The 23,843-nt window shown below is 42.4% G+C and overlaps 1 protein-coding gene across 8 annotated transcripts in view; it reads right to left on the bottom strand.

Moving 5' to 3' along the window:
* The window catches only part of LOC137383870 (copine-8-like), a 699,632-nt gene that overhangs the window by 152,883 nt on the left and 522,906 nt on the right, over nucleotides 1–23,843 (bottom strand). For all 8 annotated transcript variants that reach the window (XM_068057206.1, XM_068057208.1, XM_068057209.1 and 5 more), the window contains 2 exons: nucleotides 10,011–10,064; nucleotides 6,788–6,849 (listed from right to left, as the gene is read on the bottom strand). In XM_068057206.1, coding sequence (XP_067913307.1) covers nucleotides 6,788–6,849; nucleotides 10,011–10,064 — 116 coding nt within the window. The remainder of the gene's footprint in view (nucleotides 1–6,787; nucleotides 6,850–10,010; nucleotides 10,065–23,843) is intronic.

Raw genomic sequence — 23,843 nt, 5'->3', positions numbered from 1 at the left:
AAATAGAAAGTTAGATTCATATTAATGACATTTTTTGGTGACTGAATTTTTTGTCAAGTGATACTGATTGTGAGGCATTCTCTTTAACATTCAATTTATGCTCTGTGGGAATTCTCATCATTGTGGAGTGGTTTCCTGTGGTCATGAAATTACATGAATGTGTATAATGGAGAATTAGCACCTTGATTGGAAATGTGCATTAATGCAGCATGAAGAGAGATCAAAAACATTTTAAAAAATGGGTCGACATTAATAATTCCCAAGCAAGGAATTTAATCCACGTAATTCCGTCTGCCTAATTTAAATATAAACTCAGAGGGCCATATAATCACAGGTAGCAAGGAAACTAATGGTGTCTACCGTTAGTTAGACATGACCTTGTCCATTTAGGTTTTGAGAATTTTTGTGGCATATTGCTGAAAGTGGGGGTGGTAAAGTGCAGTGAGGGAAACTGGGCATCTGGGACCAGAGTGAACAAGGTAAATAATTTTGTATCTCCTTTAGCAATCAGATTGAAGGATTAAGAAATTAACAGCACAAGGACTGAGAAGGAAGTGTAAATTAGACTGGGTGAATTCAATATCATTGAGTTATACAGCACAGAAACAGGCCCTTCAGCCCATCATGTCCATGCTGGGCATCAAGCACCTATCTATTCTAATCCCATTTTCCAGCACTTGGCCCGTAGCCTTGTATGCTATGGCATTTCCAGTGCTCATCTAAATACTTCTTATATGTTGTGAGGGTTCCTGCCTCTACCACCCCTTCAGACAGTGTGCTCCAGATTCCAACCACCCTCTGGGTGGAAATCTTTTTCCTCAAATCTCCTCTAAACCTCCAGCCTCTTACCTTAAATCTATGCCCTCTGGTTATTGACACCTCCATTAAGGGAAAATGTTTCTTCCTATCTACCCTATCTATGCCCCTCATAATTTGGTATACCTCAATCAGGTCCACCCTCAGCATTCTCTGCTCTAAGGAAAACAAGCCTAGCCTATCCAGTCTCTCTTCATAGCTGAAATGCTCCAGCCCAGACAACATCCTGGTGAATCTCCTCTGCACCTCCAGTGCAATCACATCCTTCCTATAGTGTGGTGCCCAGAACTGTACACAGTACTCCAGCTGTGGCCAAACTAGCGCTTTATACAGATCCATCATAACCTCCCTGCTCTGATATTCTATGCCTCGGCGAATAAAGGCCAGTATCCCATATGCCTTCCGAACCACCTCATCTACCTGTGCTGCTGCCTTCAGTGATCTGTGGACAAGTAAGCCAAGGTCCCTCTGACCCTCTGTACTTCCAAGGGTCCTACCATCCATTGTATATTCCGTTGCCTAGCTAGTCCTCCCAAAATGCATCACCTCACACTTCTCAGGATTAAATTCTATTTGCCACTGCTCTGCCCATCTTACCAGCCCATCTACATCATCCTGTAATCTAAGGCTTTCCTCCTCACTATGACACCACCAATTTTCATGTCATCTGCGAACTTACTCCTATATTTACGTCTAAATCATTAATGTACACTACAAACAACAAGGGTCCCAGCACCGAACCCTGTGGTACACCACTGGTCACAGGCTTCCAATCACAAAAACAGCCCTCGGCCATTACCCTCTGCCTCCTGCTACTAAGCCAATTTTGGATCCAATTTGCCAAATTGCCCTGGATCCCATGGGCTCTTACCTTCTTAACCAATCTCCCATGCGGGACCTTATCAAAAGCCTTACTGAAGTCCAGGTAGACAACATCAACTGCTTTACCCTCATCTCACATCTGGTTACCTCCTCGAAAAATTCAGTCAAGTTTTTAAGACATGATCTCCCCCTGACAAAGCCATGCTGACTATCCCTGATTAATCCCTGCCTCTCCAAGTGGAGATTAATCCTGTCCCTCAGAATCTTTTCCAATAGTTTCCCTACCACTGATGTTAGACTCACCGGCCTGTAATTACCTGGTTTATCCCTGCTACCCTTCTTGAATAATGGTACTACATTCGCTGTCCTACAGTCCTCAGGCACCTCTCCTGTGGCCAGAGAGGATTTGAAAATTTGTGTCAGAGCCCCTGCTATCTCCTCCATTGCCTCACATAACAGCCTGGGATATATCTCATCTGGGCCTGGGGATTTATCCACTTCTAAGCCCACTGAAACCACTAATACCTCCTCCCTTTCAATGTTAATTTGTTTGAGTATATCACAATCCCCCTCCCTGATCTCTACACTTATCAAATTAGGTACAGAAAGAAATAAAAATAAAGATAGATTGGATTGAGAGAGACAAAAAAAAGACTGGGAAAGGAAAAGTAATTCTTTTCCATTAAAATTTTACATTTTAAAAATGCCCCACAGCAGTTGAACAACCTGAAGCAATAAGAGTCCACACTTGTAATAGTTAATTTACAGTGCCAGACTGGTTGACTGATGGTAATTAACACTTACCATGTCATTAATAGAGTACTTAGACTGAAATGGACAAGACTTAACTTTCTGCAGCGAATTTAGTTCATATCTACTGCGCAATTTTGTTTTTACTTATTCTTTCACAGGATGTGGGCATCACTGGTTAGACCAGCATTTATTGCCCATCCTTAATTGCCTTCGAGAAGGTGGTCGTGAGCTACCTTCTTGAACTGCTGCAGCCCATGTGGTGTAGGTAAACCCACAGTGCTGTTAGGAAGGGAGTTCCAGGATTCTGACCCAGCAACAGTGCAGGAATGGTGATATATTGCCAAGTCAGGATGGTGTGTGACTTGGAGGGAAACCTGCAGGTGATGGTGTTCCCATGCATCTGCTGCCTTGTCCTTCTAGGTGATAGAGGTCGTGGGTTTGGAAGGTGCTGTCAAAGGAGTCTTGTTGAGTTGCCGCACTGCATCTTTTAGATGATACACACTGCTGCCACTGTGCATTGGTGGTGGAGGGATTGAATGTTGAAGGCAGTGGATGGAGTGCCAATCAAGCGGGCTGCTTCGTCATGGAAATATAGAAAATAGGAGTAGGTCATTCGGCCGTTCACCACCTTTCAAAAATGATCATGGCCGAGTACCCAGTTCCTGCTTTCTCCCCATATCCCTTGATCCCTTTGGCATTAAGAAATATATCTATCTCCTTCTTGAATATATTTAATGACTTGGCCTCCACTGCTTTCTGCGGTAGAGAATTCCACAGGTTCACCACCCTCTGAGTGAAGAAATTTCTCCTCATCTCAGGTCTAAATGGCGTACCCAGTATCCTGAGACTGTGACCCCTAGTTCTGAACTCCCCAGCCATCGGGAACATACTCCCTGCATCTAGCCTGTCCAGTCCTGTTAGAATTTTATAGGTTTCTATGAGATGCCCTCTCATTCTTCTAAACTCTGGGGAATATAGGCCTAGTCGACCCAATCTCTCCTCATATGTCAATCCTGCCATCCCAGGAATCAGCCTAGTAAATCTTCTTTGCACTCCCTCCATGGCAAGAACATCCTTCCTCAGATAAGGAGACCAAAATTGCACACAATACTCCAGGTGTGATCTCACCAAGGCCCTGTATAACTGCAGTAAGACATCCTTGCTCCTGCACTCAAATCCTTTTGTAATGAAGGCCAACATACCATTCACCTTCCTAATTGCTTACTGCACCTGAATGTTTGCTTTCAGCGACTGGTGTATAAGGACACCCAGGTCTCGTTGCACATCCCCCTTTCCCAATCTATCACCATTCAGATAATAATCTGCCTGTTTTTACAACCAAAGTGGACAACCTCACATTTATCCACTTTATATTGCATCTGCCATGCATTTGCCCACTCACCCAACTTGTCCAAATCACATTGGAGCCTCTTTACATACCTCTCCTTTTGAATTCAGCTCCTTTGTCCATGTTTGGACCAAGGCTGTAATGGGTCTAGATCCGATTGGTCTTGGTGAAACCTAAATTGAGCATCGGTGACTAGGTTATTGCTGAGTAAGTGCCGCTCGATAGCACTGTCAATGACACTTTCCATCAGTTTGCCGATGATCGAGAGTAGACTGATGGAGTGGTAACTGGCCAGATTGGATTTGTCCTTCCATTTGTGTACAGGACATACCTGGGCAATTTTCCACAATGTTGGGTCGATGCCAGTGCTGTAGCTGTACTTGTCAGTTTTTTTGTCAGGGCTCATAGCCTTTGCAAGTATCTAGTGCGTTCAGCCGTTTCCTATTATAACTTTTGGATTTCCACGTTTAACTGTGCATCTGCCCTCACCTGAAGTTGCTGCAGCATTTGCATATTAGTAATGGCGAACGTCATTAGTCTCACCCTGATTTTGACAGCAAATTATGGGCTGGACAGCTGGATGCACCATCTGACCCACTTACAGATGATGGTTGGTACATTTCACATACACTGCATGCATAATTTCGCATAAATGTATAAATTCAAAAAATGAAATTGTATGTATTTGAAAAGGAAGAATATAAAAGAAAAAAATGGACCAAATCTCACGTGAGATTTGGTCCATTTCGTTCTTTCATATTCTTCCTTTTCAAATACTTATACAATTTCATTTTTTAAATCTCATGCTTCAATTTCCTCCGGTAGTAACACATTCCACATTATATTATGCTCTGTGTGACAACATTTTTTCTAGTTTCTCCCTTTGAACTTCTGATGATAATCTGAAATCAATGTCCTCTCTGTTAATGAGTCATCAACATGACAGAGACAATAAATCACCACTTATCCTCTCAAAACCGTTCTAAACTTGAAAACCTTAATTAGATCCCCGTTTCAAAAAAAGTTAAAATATTTTAATCTTTGCTTCACAACGATAACCTTTCATTGCTCATGTCATTTTAGTATTGCCATTATGCAGTCTGGGTCACCAAGTCAGACACATCTTCTCATAAATAGTTCACATAGGGTGGATCCAAATTCATTCTTGCATTAAAATAATGCTTATTTATAATTACTACAAAATATTACAGATAATGATAGTTCCAAATTTAAATTACGGCCGGAATTTTTCATTGGCCTGGAGGCCTCATCCATCAGCCGAAAAGTCGGTGGCAAGTCTGCCTCCTCCGGGCCTGGGGAGCCAGATCGGGATTTTTCATTCCCCAGGCTTTCAACTGGTCTTGAGCAGGACTTCCACCTCCTTGAGGCAGGAAGTCCCATTTAATGGAGCTGCTAGCCAATTAGCAGGCTGGCACCTCTTAGTCCCAGCAGCACCACTGGGCGCGATGGCCACTGCGGGACTACACCCAGCCATCGCAAGCAAGGTAAAGGATGGCCCCGGAACTAAGGTATGTTTTTAGGGCCTCACTGGGGACAAATCGGTCAGGCCTCAGCGAGGCATGTTGGTGGGGGGGAAAATCGGTTAGCGGGGAGGGGGGGGTGGGGAGTGTTGTACGTCGGGGGTGGTTGGGGTTTTGGGGGCAGCCCTCTGTGAGCCACAGGGTGTCCGATCAGGAGGGCCCCACACCAGCTTGCAAAAAGGCTGCCTGGTTTAACCAGGCGAGCTTTTTGAGGCTTCTGCCATCCAGCCGCCAAGGCTAAAATACCTGCAGCGGTGGGCAGAGGCCCTTAAGTGCCAGTTAATTGGCCACTTAAGGGCTTTGATTACCCTGAGGCAGGCAGGCTGTTTCTCGATGAAGCTGCCCCGCGTAAAATTGCAGCGGGGCCGGGAGGGGGTCAATAATGACCCCCCCCCCCCGCCTCCCACTCAATTTTATGCCGCCCCCCCCCCACCAGTCCGCTTGTTTGGGGGGCATAAAATTCTGTCCTACATTTTAAATATATTTGAATGGCCTCGTTAATAAAATTATTATTTCCTATACCGAATCTTCCTATCATAATCATTTAGTTCTAAGCAGACAGATTCATAGATAACAAAGAACTTTCTTTCATATAATCATATTCCCAAGCAGTCGCAGAGGGCTTCATAACCAATTACTTTGAAAGTGCAAGATTACAGTTATGCAGGCAAATGGAACGATCAATAATGCACAGCTGGTATCAATTGAGATAAATGGCCAGTTAATCTATTTATTTGGTAGTATTAATCATCAAAGTATCCTACTCTTCTTCAAAACAGACTACCCTATGGCCACCTGAACAGGCAGACAGGCCTTAGCTGAACGTCTCAACAAGCATCTCCATCAAAAGAACACATTTGTACTGCACTGAAGCATTAAACTAGATTGTGCATTCAAGACTTGGAGTGGGGTTTGAATCTGCAACCTGTGACTGTTATGGCAAGAGTGCCAAAAACTGAGCCAGGATGACATTTAAAACACCTAAGAATGTAACAACCTATATCTAAAAATTAATCAAAGCTGAAATATATTTATTTATTTTAATATATTGTTATTTATGCAAAATATATTGGCTGATTCCTGATATGCAGTCTTTGCTACCAGCCTGGACTGTGAGAAGCACTAAAACAAAAGCAGTTATTTTAGATTAAATTAAGCAAACATGTAATTTTATATAAATTGATTTAAATTCCAGTTCTTTGATTTGATGAGTACTATAGATCATTGTCATGGAATCCAATTTAAGACACAGTTCTGGGTAGCTTGTTAGCTGATCAAGGATGTTTATCAATGATCAAAACATTATCCCCAAGCAAATAAGTTAAATGTCTGCTAAGATCAGGAATGTTACTGAAAAAGCCTTGAGCATCGCAGCCCATGCATCACATTACGTTTTTTGAGTTCTTCTTCCTCAGATAACATCAATCAATATTGCAAGAAAAGTAGGACATAAACAGGATTATTATTACATTGCAGCTGAGTCCAGCTAATTTCAAACTCTACTCACCCTCCTTTAATATAATCGAGGAATGTATGTTCAGATTCAACTGTGAAAGATAACAATGTAACCTGAGGGGAAAGGGGAAGCAGGAAATATGGTGAGTTGAAGAAGATTCTTCATGCTAAGATGTCATGCTGGGCTAATTTTAGCAAAAGTACTCAGCACCAAAAGGTTAACCTGAGGTGATATGAAATATAGCATTGTTTTCTCCCACTAAAATTACATGTAATGCAATATAGAAAACACTTCAGTTTAAAGCATGTTTATTTATACTGCATGCAGTAGTTTAAATTAAGTTTCAGGGTCAGCCTGAAATAAATTTAAGTTGGGCTGTACACCAATGTAAAACACGTCGTAAACACATAGTTCACTCAGCCTCTGTATTTTCATAGTTCTATACCACTGCTCTATCCGTGTACTCAAGGAATTAACAATAAAAATCAGGTATCAATACCAGAATGGCAATGAGCTTTGTCTTATGCCTAAACAGTTGCCAAATCATATAGCACAGGAGGTGGCCATTTGGCCCATCATGTCTGTGCCAGTTCTTTGAAAGAACTATTTAATTTGTCTCATCCCCTACTCTTTTCCAACAGCCCAGTAACTTTTTTTCCTTTTCAAGTATATATCCAATTCCCTTTTGAAAGCTACTATTAAATCTGTTTTCACCACTCTTTTAGGCAGTACATTCCAGGACATAACTCCTCGCTGGATAAAAAAAAATCCTCTCTTCTCCCTGACTTTTTGTCAATTATCATAAATCTGTGACCTCTGGTTACCAATCCTCCTGCCAGTGGCAACAGTTTCTCCCTATCTGCATATCAAAATTCCTCTTAATTTTAAGCATCTCAATTAAATCTCCCCTAAACCTTATCTGCTCAATCCTCAGTAAATTAAAAGCAGAACAGACACCTTGTAAACTGTTACACAGTTTATTTTGCTGCATGACAAACAACAATCAGCCAATGGGAATTTTAAGAAGTTTCTGTAGATAACTCAAACTAATTGGAAGATAGAGAATTTTACAATATACACAGCAGAGTGTTAAATTCCAGAAAGCTTGTTGTGGAAGGATGATGCTGGAGCCTATCTTTACTCAGTTTCACATTTATTGTACAGAGTAAAAAGATTACAAACATGTAACTCCTCACTCAAAAACCTTCACCAGTCTCAGTAAGTGTGTCTTTATAAGTGTTCAAGAAAGACCCAAATTAATACCCTCCACCTGCACATAATTAAACAATTGATACATAACACACAGTCCATTTTCAGATCTCTCAGAATACCTTAAAGTGATAAAGCTCTGATTGCAACCTCAACTCCACATTCCTGCCTACCCCTAATAGCCTTTCACCTCCTTGCTTATTAAAAATCTATCTACCTCTGCCTTAACAATATCCAAAGACTCTGCTTCCACTGCCTTTTGAGGCTCACGACCCTCAGAGAAAAAAATTCTCCTCTGTCTTAAATGGGCGACCCTTATTTTCAAACAGTGACCCCTAGTTCTAGATTCTCCCATAAGGGGAAACATCCTTTCCACATCCACCCTGTCAAGACCCCTCAGGATCTTATATGTTTCAATCAAGTCGCCTTTTAAACTCCAGCGGATACAAGCCTAGCCTGTCCAACCTTTCCTCATAAGGTAACCCACCCATTCCAGGTATTAGTCTGATAAACCTTCTCCGAACTGCTTCCAATGCATTTACATCAGTCCTTAAATTAGGAGACCAATACTGTACACAGTACTCCAGATGTGGTCTCACCAATGCCTTGTATAAGTGAAGCATGACCTCCCTACTTTTGCATTCAATTCCCCTCACAATAAATGGTAACATTCCATTAGCTTTCATAATTAATTGCTGTACATACATATTAACTTTTTGTGACTCATGCACTAGGACATTCAGGTCCCTCTACAATCACTCACCATTTAGATAAAATGCTTCTTTTTTATTTTTCCTGCAAAAATGGACAATTTCACATTTTCCCACATTATACTCCATTTTCCAGATCTTTGCCCACTCACTTAACCTATCTATAACCTTTTGTAGTGTCCTTATGTCCTCTTCACAATTTCACAGAATCACAGAATCGTTGCAGTGCAGAAGGAGGCCATTTGGCCCATCATGTCTGCACTGGCTCTCAAAGAGCAATTCCCTCAGTTCCATTCCCCCGCCTTCTCCCGGTAACACTGTATATTCTTCTTCATATAACATTTTGAATGCTTCATTTGAACCTGATTCTACCAAACTTACTTTCCTACCTACCTTTGTGTCATCAGCAAACTTAGCAACCATACCTTCGGTCGCTTCATCCAAATCATTTATATAAATTGTAAAAAGTTGAGGCCCCAGCACTGATCCCTGTGGCACACCACTTGTTACATCTTGCCAACCTGAAAATGACCCATTTGTGCCTACTCTCTGGTTCCTGTTCGCTAGCTAATCTTCTATCCATGCCAATATGTTGCCCCCTACAACATGAGCTTTTATTTTCCACAATAACCTTTGATGTAGCACCATATCAAATGCCTTCTGGAAATCTAAGTACAGTACATCCACCAGTTCCCCTTTATCCACAGCACATATTACTTCTTCAAAGAACTCCAATAAATTGGTTAAACATGATTTCTCTTTCACAAAACCATGTTGACTCTGCCTGATTATCTTGAATTTTTCCAAGTGCCCTGCTATAACATCCTTAATAATAGCTTCTAACATTTTCCCTATGTCTGTCAGTGTTCGCCGTTATTATGCTGTGAAACTGATAGCATTTTCTGGCGCCCGCATATGCAGAAGATTCCCTGCATCTCCACAGGGCGCATTGTTGAAGTACCCACAGACAGCAACCTTTAGAAATCGCTGATCTGGCGATAATCTCCCATTTTACACTGTAGTATCACTGATAAGAGGCCCAGTAAAAGCTATGCCTTGCTAATGAGTGCATTTGATGGTGTACTAAGTCATGACTATTGCTGAGAAACCTTTCTGGCCCCGGAAAACTGATTTTATCTTTGTGGAATGTCAAATTTCTTCATTATAATAAAAATTCTATAGTTCTTTAATATAATTTTTTTAAAGTTAGTGTCAATAGGGCAATGGAACCCATACTAACTATTGCCTGGAAAATCCACAGGGGAGGAGTAAAATCTCAAACAGCAGCACCCCCACCCCTCTCCCACCTGCAGAAATTCAACCCCAATGAATCAAGGTACAAGAATATTACTCACAGTTCCCGAATTAACATATTTCTTCTTCTTCATTTTCTTTTTTGGATTTATTACCTATATATAAATAAGAAAATTAACATTATTTATGTAACTATCAAAATTATCAGTGGCAACAGTTAATTCAATCAAGGATACTTCATGCAGGTCTACGTTATATTTCTCCAAGAGGCAGACTGTATAATTTGCAAGGTTGGATGCATTCAGCCTTTTAAAATGAATTATTGCACTTATCAAAATGATGGAAATGGAATAGATTTGTACTTTGAGCAGGCAGAAACAGCACCAAGCACTCTAAGGTTAACTAAAGCACAGGAGTTTGCAGAGTAAAACAATGTGACTTAACTGTAAGCAAGTAAGAGCATCCTTATTGGATGAGTGTGATATTTCCACCTCCCACACCAGCTATCCTTTACCCCTCACAGATACTTCAATTGTTATTGCCAAATTTAGATAATTTGGAGCTAATTTAAAAACATATTGGCAATGAAAAAATGGCTTGAGACTCCCCAATGAAAATTATTTCACTTCAAATTCTTAGAGTCAAGTTGAGAGCACTTTCATTCCGTCAGTCTGGACTGCATTCAATTTGAATGCCATAAACAAAAGACCAATTTAATGATCCCCCTCCTCCCAAATCATAAACTTAAAAGTGAAATAATAAAACACGTTATCAAAACTTGAATAAATTATTTTGTTTAAAACTTTCTGCTAGATTTACTGATAGCTTACAGATAAAGAAAGAAATCACACTTATCTAGCAACTTATTATCTCAAGATGACCAAAGTGTTTCACAAGCAATAAATTCATGTAGAAATGTGATCTGTTCTATGTTATCAAATGTAGCAGTCAGTCAATAAGTTCACAGTAAGGTCTCACAAACAACAAATTGGACAAAAACCCAGTTAATATGTTTCTCGTGCCCTTAGTTGACAGGAATGTTGGTCAGGAGACCAGAAGAACTCAATGTTCTTCTTCCAATAATTCCAACACCCGCCTAATCAGGTGGATAGAGCTTTGGTTTCATCTAAAAGGACAAAAGTGTGAACAATGCAATTCAAGTGTCAGTTTAGATTATGGGCTCAGGTGCTTGAACCCAGAATCTTTTGCACCAAAGGCAACAGTACTACCAACTGAGCAAAGCTCACAGTTGTAAAGTCTTTAACTCTGAATCCTAGGACTTTCCTGGTCTCTTGGTTTTGATTCATGGCTTGTGCTGCTGTCAGTTGTAGGCTGTGTTAAGGAGCTACAATTGCTCTTTGGTTAGGGGAAAAAAATGAGTTTTTCCATCTGATCAATATACAGAGACTCCTAATGAGTGTTTGTGTGTGAACTGGGATCAAGCTCAAGCTTATTTATGATGTCTTCCACAGTTGGACAGCCTACCAGTATTAATTGTCAATCTTTTAACATGAAAATAGTAATGGAGATAACTCCACCCTGTGGAAGTTTATCTCATTGAGGAATTAGCTCAAAATTAGAGGAGAAAATAAATTTCAGGAAAAAAATTATCCTGTTAAGGATCTTACTTAAAACAAATAAATTTTCCTGAAAATCGATGTGAAAAGATCCTGGTGGTTACACCAGGTTTCCACCTGCCAGGTCTGAACCCAGTAACAGAATATCTAATTTTTCTGGGTCTGCCTGGTGCCTGCATCACTGTGCATGTATCTCCAACACCTACCTGCTCATCATCCCACGTAGTGCCATCTGCCTCTCACTTGGGAGAGGTTGCCCACCTCCAATTTTTATTACTAATTAGAAGATCCAACAAGATCCCAGTCAACTTCCCCACTCTCTGTGATGTTAACGTTCTTGTATACTTCGCTGTTATAGATAGTCAGTAATTGTTTCCACAAGAAAAAACAATCAATTATTTTGGGCTGCTTGTCTGGCTTGGGCTTCCCAGGGACCCACATGTCCGTTTAGCACACTTCATCTCACCGGACATGGTGACCTCCACTCCAGTACCTGTTCCTATATGAACCAGGAAAATGGGAACTTCCAGCTATGAAGTTTCTGGTCCCAGCCTCTTTGCATCATTTGCCTTGATCAGGGCAACTGAGCTTCCACTCGTTACAAGGCATGCCAAAAATTCCTGCAAAATCCATAAAATGGTAGGGAACCAGTGCAATGAAGAGAATGGCAGAGCCCCAAAGGAGATTTGGGTTAATTTTATTTCATGGCCAATTACTTTAGGTTTAGCTAACTTCATTGTGATGTCACTGATGTGGAAAGATCAGGTCATTTCCACTATTTTAGGTCAATGCACATTATAAATACAGGCTATCCCATGCTTAACTGCGTGATTATGTAGAGGATATTCTACAGGAGGCTTTGGGAATTCATAAGCAAGTCAATGACAAATATTTTTCGATCAATTACTCTCCAAGTTTCACATTTCCCTGTGAAACTTGTCACACATTGCCAACTATAGGATTTGATGATCTTTTCTTGCCTATAATTTTCTCCCATTTATTGTATTCTGATGCAGGATAATTACATTACAAAGGCTTGATTGTAGCTTCATATGTGTGGAGCTACGGAAAAAGTGCTACAAGTTTTAACAGGCCCACACATGTGATGGCAGAGGATAATTTTAAATTACTAATAAATATTGTGTAATGTCTATTACTTTGTAACTGAGGATCCACAAACTCGATTGCAGCATATAGATTTGAATGGTGTGATTTCTTCGAATGTGATTTGATTAGTGACTTATTTTTCTTGTCAAGTGAAGAATTTCACTCCCGGTTGCAGTGTTTTAGAAGAGACTGAGATGATGCGAACCATGAGTAAAAGACAATTACTTTCACAACATAACAAGTTGTAGATGTATTACATTCTTGGAGCAAACATTCCCGTCTGTATTTCACTTTTAATATGCATATTAAGTGCATGCATATACATGTATATATGGAGAGTAAGCTGCTATGATCAAACCATGCCAGTTGAAATGCAGAGGTGCTGTATAACATAGAAACATAAACATAGAAAATAGGAGCAGGAGTAGGCTATTTGGCCCTTTCGGCCTGCTCCACCATTCAAAAAAGGTCATGGCTGATCGTCTAATTCATAATCCTGTTCCTGCTTTCTCCCCATATCCCTTGATCCCTTTGGCATTAAGAAATATATCTATCTCCTTCTTGAATATAGTTAATGACTTGGCCTCACTGCCTTCTGCAGTGGAGAATTCCACAGTTTCACCACCCTCTGAGTGAAGAAATCCCTCCTCATCTCGGGTCTAAATGGCATACCCAGTATCCTGAGACTGTGACCCCTGTTTCTGGACTCCCCAGCCATCGGGAACATCCTCCCTGCATCTAGCCTGTCCAGTCCTGTTAGAATTTTATAGGTTTCTATGCGATCCCCTCTCACTCTTCTAAACTCTAGTGAATATAGCCTAGTCGACCCAATCTCTCCTCATACGTCAATCCTGCCATCCCAGGAATCAGCCTAGTAAATCTTTTTTGCACTCCCTCCATGGCAGGAACATCCTTCCTCAGATAAAGAGACCAAAACTGCACACAATACTCCAGATGTGGTCTCACCAAGGCCCTGTATAACTGCAGTAAGACATCCTTGCTCCTCCATTCAAATCCTCTTGCAATAAAGGCCAACATATTATTCGCCTTCCGAACTGCTTGCTGCACCTGAATGCTTGCCTTCAGCGACTGGTGCACAAGGACACCCAGGTCTCGTTGCACCTCCCCTTTCCCAATATATCACCATTCAGATAATAATCTGCCTTTCTGTTTTTACAACCAAAGTGGATAACCTCACATTTATCCATGTTATACTGCACCTGCCATGCATTTGCCCACGCACCCAACTTGGCCAAAGCATAGTGAAACCTCTTGGCATCCTCCTCACAGCTCACATTCCCCCCAGCTTTGTGTCATCTGCAAACTTGGAAATGTTACATTTAGTTCCCTCACCCAAGTCATTAATATATACTGTGAACAGCTGGGGCCCAAGCACTGATCCCTGCAGTACTCCACTGGTCACTGCCTGCCACCCCGAAAAAGACCCATTTATTCCTACTCTCTGCTTTCCGTCTGTCAACCAATTCTCAATCCATGCCAGTATATTACCCCCGTATCCCAAGTGCTATAATTTTGCATACTAACCTCTTATGTGGGACCTTATCAAAAGGCTTCTTAAAATCCAAAAACACCACATCCACTGGTTCTCCCTTATCTACTAGTTACATCCTCAAAAAACTCCAGTAGATTTGTTAAGCAAGATTTCCATTTTGTAAACCCATGCTGACTTTGTCCAATCCCGTTTATGCTTTCCAGTAATTCTGCTATCACATCCTTTATAATAGACTCTAGCATTTTCCCCACTACTGATGTAAGGCTAACTGACCTATAATTCCATTTTTTCTCTCCCTCCTTTTTTAAATAGTGGGGTTACATTTACCACCCTCCAATCTGTAGGAACTGCTCCAGAATCTATAGCATTTTGTACGATGACCACCAATGCATATATTATTTCCAGGGTCACTTCCTTTAGTACTCTGGGATGTAGATTATCAGGCCCTGGGGATTTGTCAGCCTTTAACCCCAGTAATTTCCCGAGCACTATTTTTTTACTAATACTGATTTCCTTCAGTTCCTCCCTCTCATTAGATCCTTGGTTCCCTATCATTTCTGCGAGGTTATTTGTGTCCTCCTTTGTGAAGACAGAACCAAAGTATGTGTTTAATTGTTCTGCCATTTCTTTGTTCCCCATTATATTTTCCCCCATTTCTGACTGTAAGGGACCTACATTTGTCTTTTTCTCTTCACATAATTATAGAAGCTTTTACAGTCAGTTTTTATGTTCCCTGAAAGTTTACTCTCATACTCTATTTCCCCGCACTTAATCAACCTCTTTGTCCTCCTTTGTTGAATTCTAACTGTTCCCAATCCACAGACTTGCTGCTTTTTCTGGCAATTTTATATGCCTCCGCTTTGGATCTAATACTATCCCTCATTTCTTTTGTAAGCCACGGTTGAGCCACCTTTCCAGTTTTATATTTGTGCCAGACAGGAATGAATAATTGTTCTAATTCATGCACACATTCTTTAAATATTATCCATTGCCTTTCCACCGTCAATCCTTTTAGTAAAGATTCCCAATCTACCATAGCCAACTCGCGCCTCATACCTTCGTCGTTTCCTTTATTTAGATTCAGGACCCTAGTTTCAGATTCAACTACTTCACTCTCCATCTTAATGACGAATTCTATCATATTATGGTCACTTCTCCTCAAGGGACCCCGCACAACAAGATTGTTAATTAATCCTTTCTCATTTCACAATACCCAGTCTAGAATAGCCTGTTTTCTAGTTGGTTCCTCAACGTATTGAACTGAAGTGTTATGATGCAAGGAAATACTGGAGTAGAAATTGGATCTTCATGCCCATTTTACAAGTATAAAATGGACATAAAGAGGGTCAGTTTTGGGAAGCCCCATCCTGAACCTGATCCATACCAGAGATATGAGTGCCTCCATATTGGGAGAGGTAGCAGCCCAGGTAAAATGGGTGAGGCCATCTCATATCTAAATTGGTCGATAATGAGTGGTGCAGATTCTGGGCCTGCTGCACGAAGGATTCTTCAGCAGTCATGCAGCAATAATTAAAACAAAAATTCTGTTGAGCCAGGAGGAACAGGACTGTTCCTCCTGGATCCATAGCACTCCTAAGAGCCCCAGTCGGCTTGTGACTGTTCCCCTCCCCCACCCATCACCAATGTCCTTTCAACCTCTTCAAGACCTTACCTTAGGGATGCTGATGTTGCTAACAGCCCAAAATTTAAATCCTTACAATTTGCAAGCTTTCTCTGGAGGCGCAACAGGGATTGGCAGCCCACCCAAATTAGTGCAAATAGGTCCAATTTCAGGCAAGCCTTGGGCTTCCTGGTTGGAGTGTGTGCTCTCTGCATGACATTGGTTTTGCACCCAAAAACGGACCATAAAAATTTTTTACCCGACTATCTCTCTAAATACAAAGGCACTTATAGCATGTACTGATTACACTAGCTTCTGTGATTCTATTGTTGGTTACTGCTGCATAAACTTGCTGGAATCACATCACAATTATTAGTTCTGTGTGAACGCCATTATCCATAAACTGTAATGATTATCCTAACCATTAAAAGAATTTAAGGTACCCAATTCCAGGAAAAATGGGGCAAAAAACGAGAAAGACCTTACTGCATTGTAATCACAAGATAGGTTTAGATGAAGATGGTATCCAGATGTGCATAAGATCAGTATACTGGCTCTAGCTGCTGCAATACTTACTGATATCTGTCATAAATGTTACAACCCTGAACTTATGTATTCTGTTCTGGCATATCTAAAAGTTATATTTCACATTTAATTTCTCTGTCTCATCAAAGTTTCTTAGAATAATAATTCTACGATGCCGCTCCTTGGCAGTTGCCAACGTACTTTCATTCTATGATTTTCCATCTTAGTTATGAACACCTTTAAGAGAGATTATACAAGTGCCACTTTGTATTTAGAATGTGGTTCTCTCTCCTGCAACAAAAGCATTTAGTAAGCCTCTGGAGCAATTATATTTGACTTTGGAAGTTAATGGGCTACAGTTTTTGAGGAGGGGGGGGGGAGGGAGAGGGGGGGGAGAGAGGGGAGGGGAGAGAGGGGGAAGGGGAGGAGGTGGAAGGGGAGGAGAGAGGAGACAGAGGGGGGAGGGGGGTGTGAGGGGAAAGAGGGAGGAGGGGGGGAGAGCGGGGAGGGGGGGGAGAGGGGGAGGGAGGGGGGAGAGAGGGGGGGAGAGAGGGGGGAGAGAGGTTAGAGGGGGGGAGAGATGGGAGGGGGAGGGGGGGGAGAGAGGGGGAGAGAGGGGGGGCGGCCACTCTGTCCCCAGCCCTTTTTAAAGGGCTTTAAGCCTATGAAGAAATTTGAATTTTTTAAGGAACAGTATTTAACATTGTCTTTAAAAAATTAAATAAAAGCTGGCAGCCCTTTCCCACTCTCTCTCAATGTTTGTCTTTGGGCTTATCGAATCAAAATAAACTTTATTCCCAACCCGAACATCCCCCCCCCCCACCCCCGTTACTTTTACCCTTCAACCCTTTCCCACCATCCCCTCAGCTAATGCAAAGTGTTTTCCCTGCTTACCCCTCTGGCCCTGATAATTTCACTCTTCCCCACCCCCCCTCCCCACCAGTGTCACGCCTCGAACTCCGAACATAATTCCGAAGTTGCGGGAGTTCCAGCCAGCGGCCGGAATATTGGCGTCGGACGGCCACCAGGGCAAGGTAAGTTAATTTGCATCTTTAAATTAATTTTACTATTAAAATGAAGGCCCAGCCACTAAGCGGTGGGGGGGTCACATTGTGGCTTCGCCACCGCTGGTAAAATGCGGCAGGGCCTTCTCGGTGTCAGGGGTCGTGGCAGACCTCTCCCGGAATAATTTTCCGGATCCCCCCCACCATGATCCCCAACGTCGGACGGCTACTAAAATTCAGCCCATATAGTGGCGTCACTAGTACACTGGAGTGATATCCTTAGTTATTCTGAGTTGCAAAGACAATGATTGTTATCAAGCATCCTCATGTTAAATGTACCTCAAAACATAGCAGAATTTGTAGCTTGATTTTTAAGTAACAGTGTATTGAAGTAATGAATCAATAATGTAAAACTAAGCTTATTTTCTTTAAAATAAAACTTCCTTGTGGTGCATCTTTCAAACTTAAAAAAACCCTTTGGTTTCTTTCCTCTTGTTTACATTTTGTGGTCTGGAAGAAAAATTACATTTGACTAAGAATGATTTTTTATTCTTTTGTGGGATGTGGGCGTCGCTGGTTAGGCCAGCATTTATTGCCCATCCGTAACTGCCCTCGAGAAGATGGTGGTGAGCTGCCTTCTTGAACCACTACAGTTCTTGAGGCGTAGGAACACCCACAGTGCTATTAGAAAGGGAGTTCCAGAATTTTGACCCAGTGATAGTGAAGGAACGGCGATATAATTCCGAGTCAGGATGGTGTGTGTCTTGGAGGGGAACTTGCAGGTGGTGGTGTTCCCATGCATCTGCTGTCCTTATCCTTCTAGGTGGTAGAGGTCAAGGGTTTGAAAGGTGATGTTGAAGAGGCCTTGGTGAGTTGCTGCAGTGCATCTTGTAGATGGTACACATTGCTGCCACTATGCATCAGTGGTGAAGGGAGTGAATATTGAAGGTGGTAAATGGAGTGCCAATCAAGTGGGCTGCTTTGTCCTGGATGGTGTTGAGTTTCTTGAATGTTGTTGGAGTTGCACCCATCCAGGCAAGTGGAGAGTATTCCATCACACACCTGACTTGTGCCTTGTAAATGGTGGACAAGCACTGGGATGACTGATGGTGAGTTACTTGCTGCAAATTCCTAGCCTTCAACCTTCTCTTGTAGCCACAGCATTTATGTGGCTGGTCCAGTTCAGTTTCTGGTCAATGGTAACCCCCAGGATGTTGATAGTGGGGATGCAGCGATGGTAGTGCCATTGAACATCAGGGGGAGATGATTGGATTTTCTCTTGTTTGAGATGGTCATTGCCTGGTACTTGTATGGCACAAATGTTATTTGCCACTTATCAGCCCAAGGCTGAATGTTGTCCAGGTCTCGCTGGATCTGGATAAGGGCTGCTTCATTATCTGCAGAGTCGCAAATGGTGCTGAACATTGTGCAATCATCAGCAAATATCCCCACTTTTGACCTTATGATCTCTTGTTTGAGATGGTCACTGCCTGGCCCACGTGTCACAAATGTTACTTGCCACTTATCAGCCCAAGCCTGGACACTGTCCAGGTCTTGCTGCATTTCTACACGGATTGCTCCGGAGCTGAGAAGTCACGAATGGTGAACATTGTGCAATCATCAGCGAACATCCCCACTTCTGACCTTATGATTGAAGGAAGGTCATTGATGAAGCAGCTGAAGATGGTTGGGCCTAGGACACTACCCTGAGGAACTCCAGCAGTGATGTCCTGGAGCTGAGATGATTGACCTCCAACAACCAAAGCCATCTTCCTTTGTGCTAGGTATGACTCCAACCAGCAGAGAGTTTTCCCCGTGATTCCCATTGACTCCAGTTTTGCTAGGGCTCCTTGATGGTATACATGGTCAAATGCTGCCTTGATATCAAGGGCAGTCACTGTCACCTCACCTCTGGAGTTCAGCTCTTTTGTCCATGTTTGGACCAAGACAGTAATGGAGGTCAGGAGCTGAGTGGCCCTGGCAGAACCCAAACTGAGTGTCAATGATGGTGAAACATTAACATAAGAAAGGTTGATTATGATTTTCAAAGAGAATGGGACTTCTTTTTGAATCACCCAAACTGTGAGTGATTGGAAAATTGATTAATGATAAAAGAACACCTATCATATTTTTAGGTGCAATTAATCAAGACTCCCAAATGCACAGTACTATCATAATGTTCTGCTTGCATTGTCAAATTTTAGCATGGGGAAAGAAATTAAGTAGAATTTATAGCACAGAGACAGGCCAGTCAGCCCAGCTAGTCTATGCCAGTGTTTAAGCTCCAAAAAAGCTTCCTCTTACCCTCCTTCATCTCACCCCATCAACAAATCCTTCTATTTTTTCTCACTCATGTGCTTATCTAGCTTCTCCTTAAATGTATCTCTGCTACTTGCCTAGGTGGACTTCAAGTAATTTTTTTCCTGATACTGCTTGATTTTGCTTTTCATATAAAGATTACATGAAGCATTCTTAACTTTTTGCTGTAAATTCATGAGTTATTTCATCAGTTTCTTCCTGCCATTCAGAGACAAGCTGGGATTTTTTTGTCACCCTGTTTGATCATTACAGAATGTATGACAGAAATTAACAGGATATAGAAACTTAGTTTAGGAAATATGGCCCATAAATCCTCTAAATAATTTAAATATATATTGCAATGCAATATATTCCAAAGGCATGTGAGATCAAACAAATTCTATATTGTCAATGGAGTTATTCCATGGAATACGTGCAGCAGTACTTGCAATAAACTATGCTATCGCTGTGCTAAATTGGACAGAGTATGGAGAGATGTAGCAGTCCAAAACTTACATTTATGAGGTGCCATTGGCCCTCAGCAGAAGCATAGCTATGTCCCACCATAATTTGTAATTAAATGGGCTGGTACATCCCTTACTCCTTAACTACCATCAAGTGGGAGGCCAACTCTCATTGGATGGGAGTGTAGAAGAACCTGAGTGAAACAGAATCAAGCATACCTTAGAATGTGGACTAACCTAGTGATGCAACTATGCAGGAACATCTACATACAAAACAGCACACTGTGCAAAGAACTAAGAGGCTGCTCAATGAATGGATCAGAGCAAAACTCTCTTAACCCTGAAACATCAAATTCAGAATTGTGGTGGACAATTAAGCAATTAAGAGGAGCAGGGTCCTCCAAATCCACAACTATAGTGAGGACCAGCATGCAAGTGTAAAAGATAAGGCAGAAGTATTTGCAAGTGACTTGAATCTAATGTGCCCAGTAAATGATCCTATTCAACCTCCTCCCTGTCAACACAACCAATTTGGTTGAATCTACGCAACATTGAGAAGCAGCTAACGACAGTGGCACAGCGATGGGTGCATTAGATCTGCTTGACACCCTTTTTTGGTCATCTTCCATTTAAAACACGAAGCAACAAGCTCTGAAAGTAACCCATTTTCCCAGGAACTTCATGACAGAAAAAAAACAGAACAGCAACTTTGGGACATCTGTTCCCAAGATGCAAAAGCTTAGCTATTCTTTAACACCTACTCAAAATGAGTCAAATTATTGCTTATGCACATGCTTTGCGTGAAGCCAGGAAAATCACAGCCTCCCATAGGAAGTGGTACTGAGCGTCACGAACAACTGTTAACCAGATCAGCAATTTAAAGCATACAGTAGGCTGGAAACTGGCAAGGCCAGCAACTCTCAAGCTTCCAGCTCCAACATTCACACTTTCCACCAACACTAGTATTTCCAGATATTGATGTGTTCACCATGAGTAAAAGAGTGCAGGTGTAAAGGAAACTATTGTGACTGACTGGAAAAGAAATTGCTAATAAAGTAGGGGTTATTATTTGAAAGATATCTTTGACATGAACAAAGCTGGTGTGTTCTACTATACTCTCCAGAATAAAAGCACATTTTTGCAATTGGAACACTGTAAAGACAAGAAAGAAAGCAAGAATTCATTCATGTTGCATTTTAAGTAATGCTGCAGGGAGAAGGAAAGAGCTATTGTCATGGGGGAAAAAAAAGAATGTGCACTATTTCAAAAACCAGCACCCAAAAAACATCTGGTCAGATAATTCACAAACAATAATGTATGGGGGGGGGGGGGGGGGGGGCGGTGGGGGTTGCAATAATTTGTACAGGGTGACTCAAGGAGGTTGATCAGTAAATGACTAGTCAGGAATGCATAATTTTCTCCAGGCAATAAGACAACTCAAAGCATTGCACTTCTTCCCAATCAGCAAAACATTTCAAACCAACACTATCTAAACAATCACCTGAAAATGCAAAAACTGCTAAATTGAATCAAGGTCCTTTTTTAACCTAATAATTCTTTTGAAGTTGATTATTTTGCCGTATTATAATATTCAAAATCAAAGTTTATCAATGTTGCACTCAATATTTGAAGAAAATACATTACCTAAGTCCAGAGAGACAGGGGATTCTCATGAGTCAATAATAACTTGTATTTATATTGCAGCTTTAACAGAGAAAACATCACAAAGATCTTTAACGAGAGACAAAAGTACTAATATTAAGTTATGGGAGAGTAATTAGAAGTGACTGAAGGTAGAGCCAAAAGGACAGATTTTGAAAAGATAGGAGGCTAAGGGATTTAGAAAGAAGTTTGAAATTATGGGATCAGAACCCCAAGGTTGGAGTCGAATCTGGGTCCCAACCCCACACCGTCAATAGTGGATGGAATTTTATGGTGGATGGACGGGAGCCAGAGTCCGACGTGAAAGTCGGTGGTGAACCCGCTTCCGCCTAGCCCGGGGATCTGTCCCGTGTTTTATGGGTCCCCAGGCTTTAATTGTCCCGAGGCGGGACTTCCACCCACTTGAGGGAGGAGGTCCCACTTCAGTGAGCTGTCAGCCAATCAGCGGGTTGGCAGCTCTTAGTCCCAGCAGCGCCACCGGGAGTGGTGGCCCCTTCTGGGACTGCAGCCCAGCCAACACCATGGATCGAGGAGGGAAGCTAAGTAGGGGCAAGCCTCACCAGTGGGATTGGTCCTTCCCTGGTGAGACTGGAGTGATCGTTTGGGGGGAGGGGTGTGTCTTGCATCCCGGGGTGGGTTGGGAGGCGGGAGCGGCCCTCAATTGGGCATCCTGTGCCCAACTGCCATGCCGCCACCCCCCCCCCCCCACCCCCAGGGTGCAGAAAAGCCAGCAGCTATCGCTGGGCGGCCTTTCACGTCCCCAGCACACCCGCTTGCCACGGGTAAAATACCCGTGGAGGCGGGCGAGGGCCCTTAAGTGGCTGCTTAAGAGCATTGATTGGCCTCAGGCGGGCGGGCTGTTTCCCTCCCCCCGCCCGACGCCGTAAACTTGTCTGGAGGCGGAAGTGGGGTGGGTAGGCCTCCCGGAGCCTGCCACTCAATCTTTCGCCACCCCCACACCACCATCCGACCCACTGGGGCAGCGTAAAATTCAGCCCAATCAAACAAAACGATTTTCAAACTAATGGTGAAAAGCAGGCTTGCTGTACAATTAAGGACAGCAGGTGAGCCTTGGAAGCTGCGGGGCCAATAGGAGGCCTTCCAGTACTGAAGGAACTGCAGGCTGCCGATGCTGGTAAGGGAGACAGTGGATCCCTCAAGATGGAGGCACCCTCTCAGCATTTTTTCCAAACTTAAAATAAAATGGCCACAGCTGCTGGACCTCCATTGTAGAGGTGCAAAACCCACTGCTGAGCAACCTGTGGCCACAGCCATGGCCATGTAAATATGATTGCTGCAGAGGCAGGGGGGCCTCAAATTGAAGCTGGACCCATTGACCCTCCAGTCTGCCATCATGAGGTCGCCTCCAGGCATCTGCCAGACTCTGGACACCACCAGGAACTCTGTAGGCCAAATGGAAAATTCCAGTTGGCCTCTGAACATTGGCATTAATAGGTCTTTTAATTATAATAACAAGCTACCCAACCTGCCTCCTTAAAAATGGCCTGGAGGCGGGAAGATACTGGCAAACTGGCACGCTGACCAGTGCCGGAAAATTCCAGGTCTGCTTGTTTCCGTTGGGCTCCAAAATCCAACCTTATATCTGAGATAACTAAAGGCTGTGCCAAAAATGGTGGGAAAAAGGTGGGGGAAGAGATGCACACAAGACCAGATTCAGAGAATTAAAAGGTGTGGGATGGGATGTAATGTTGAAAAAGTGAGAGGTATGGAGGAGCAAGGCAATGAAGAGGGTTGAAGATGAGTATAAGGATTTTAAATTGGATGCATTAAGGAACAGAAATCCAATGTAGATCAACAAGGATGGGGAGGTGATTGACAAGTGGGACTGAATGCAAGAGAGGATACAAGCAGCTGCATTTTGGGCGAGTTTCTGAAGGGTGGAGAATGGAAAGCTAGCAAGGAGAATTAGGAGTAATCCAGTTAGAAAATGACAAAGAGGCTGAAATATCACTGAGGGTGATGGAATCTCAGTGATGAAAAGGATGTGGTTTTGAAACTTGGCTCAAGGTTGAACATGATGCCAGAGTCATGCATGACATAGAGTTGGCAAGGAAGAGGAATGAGATCAGTGACAATGGAGCAGTTTACGGTGAATGGTAATAATGTTGTCTTCAATCTTCCATTAGCTGAAGGATCTTGCGA

The sequence above is a fragment of the Heterodontus francisci genome, chromosome 25 (assembly GCF_036365525.1).
Source record: "Heterodontus francisci isolate sHetFra1 chromosome 25, sHetFra1.hap1, whole genome shotgun sequence".
Lineage (NCBI taxonomy): Eukaryota > Metazoa > Chordata > Chondrichthyes > Heterodontiformes > Heterodontidae > Heterodontus > Heterodontus francisci.
This window is presented reverse-complemented; position numbering and strand designations above follow the sequence as displayed.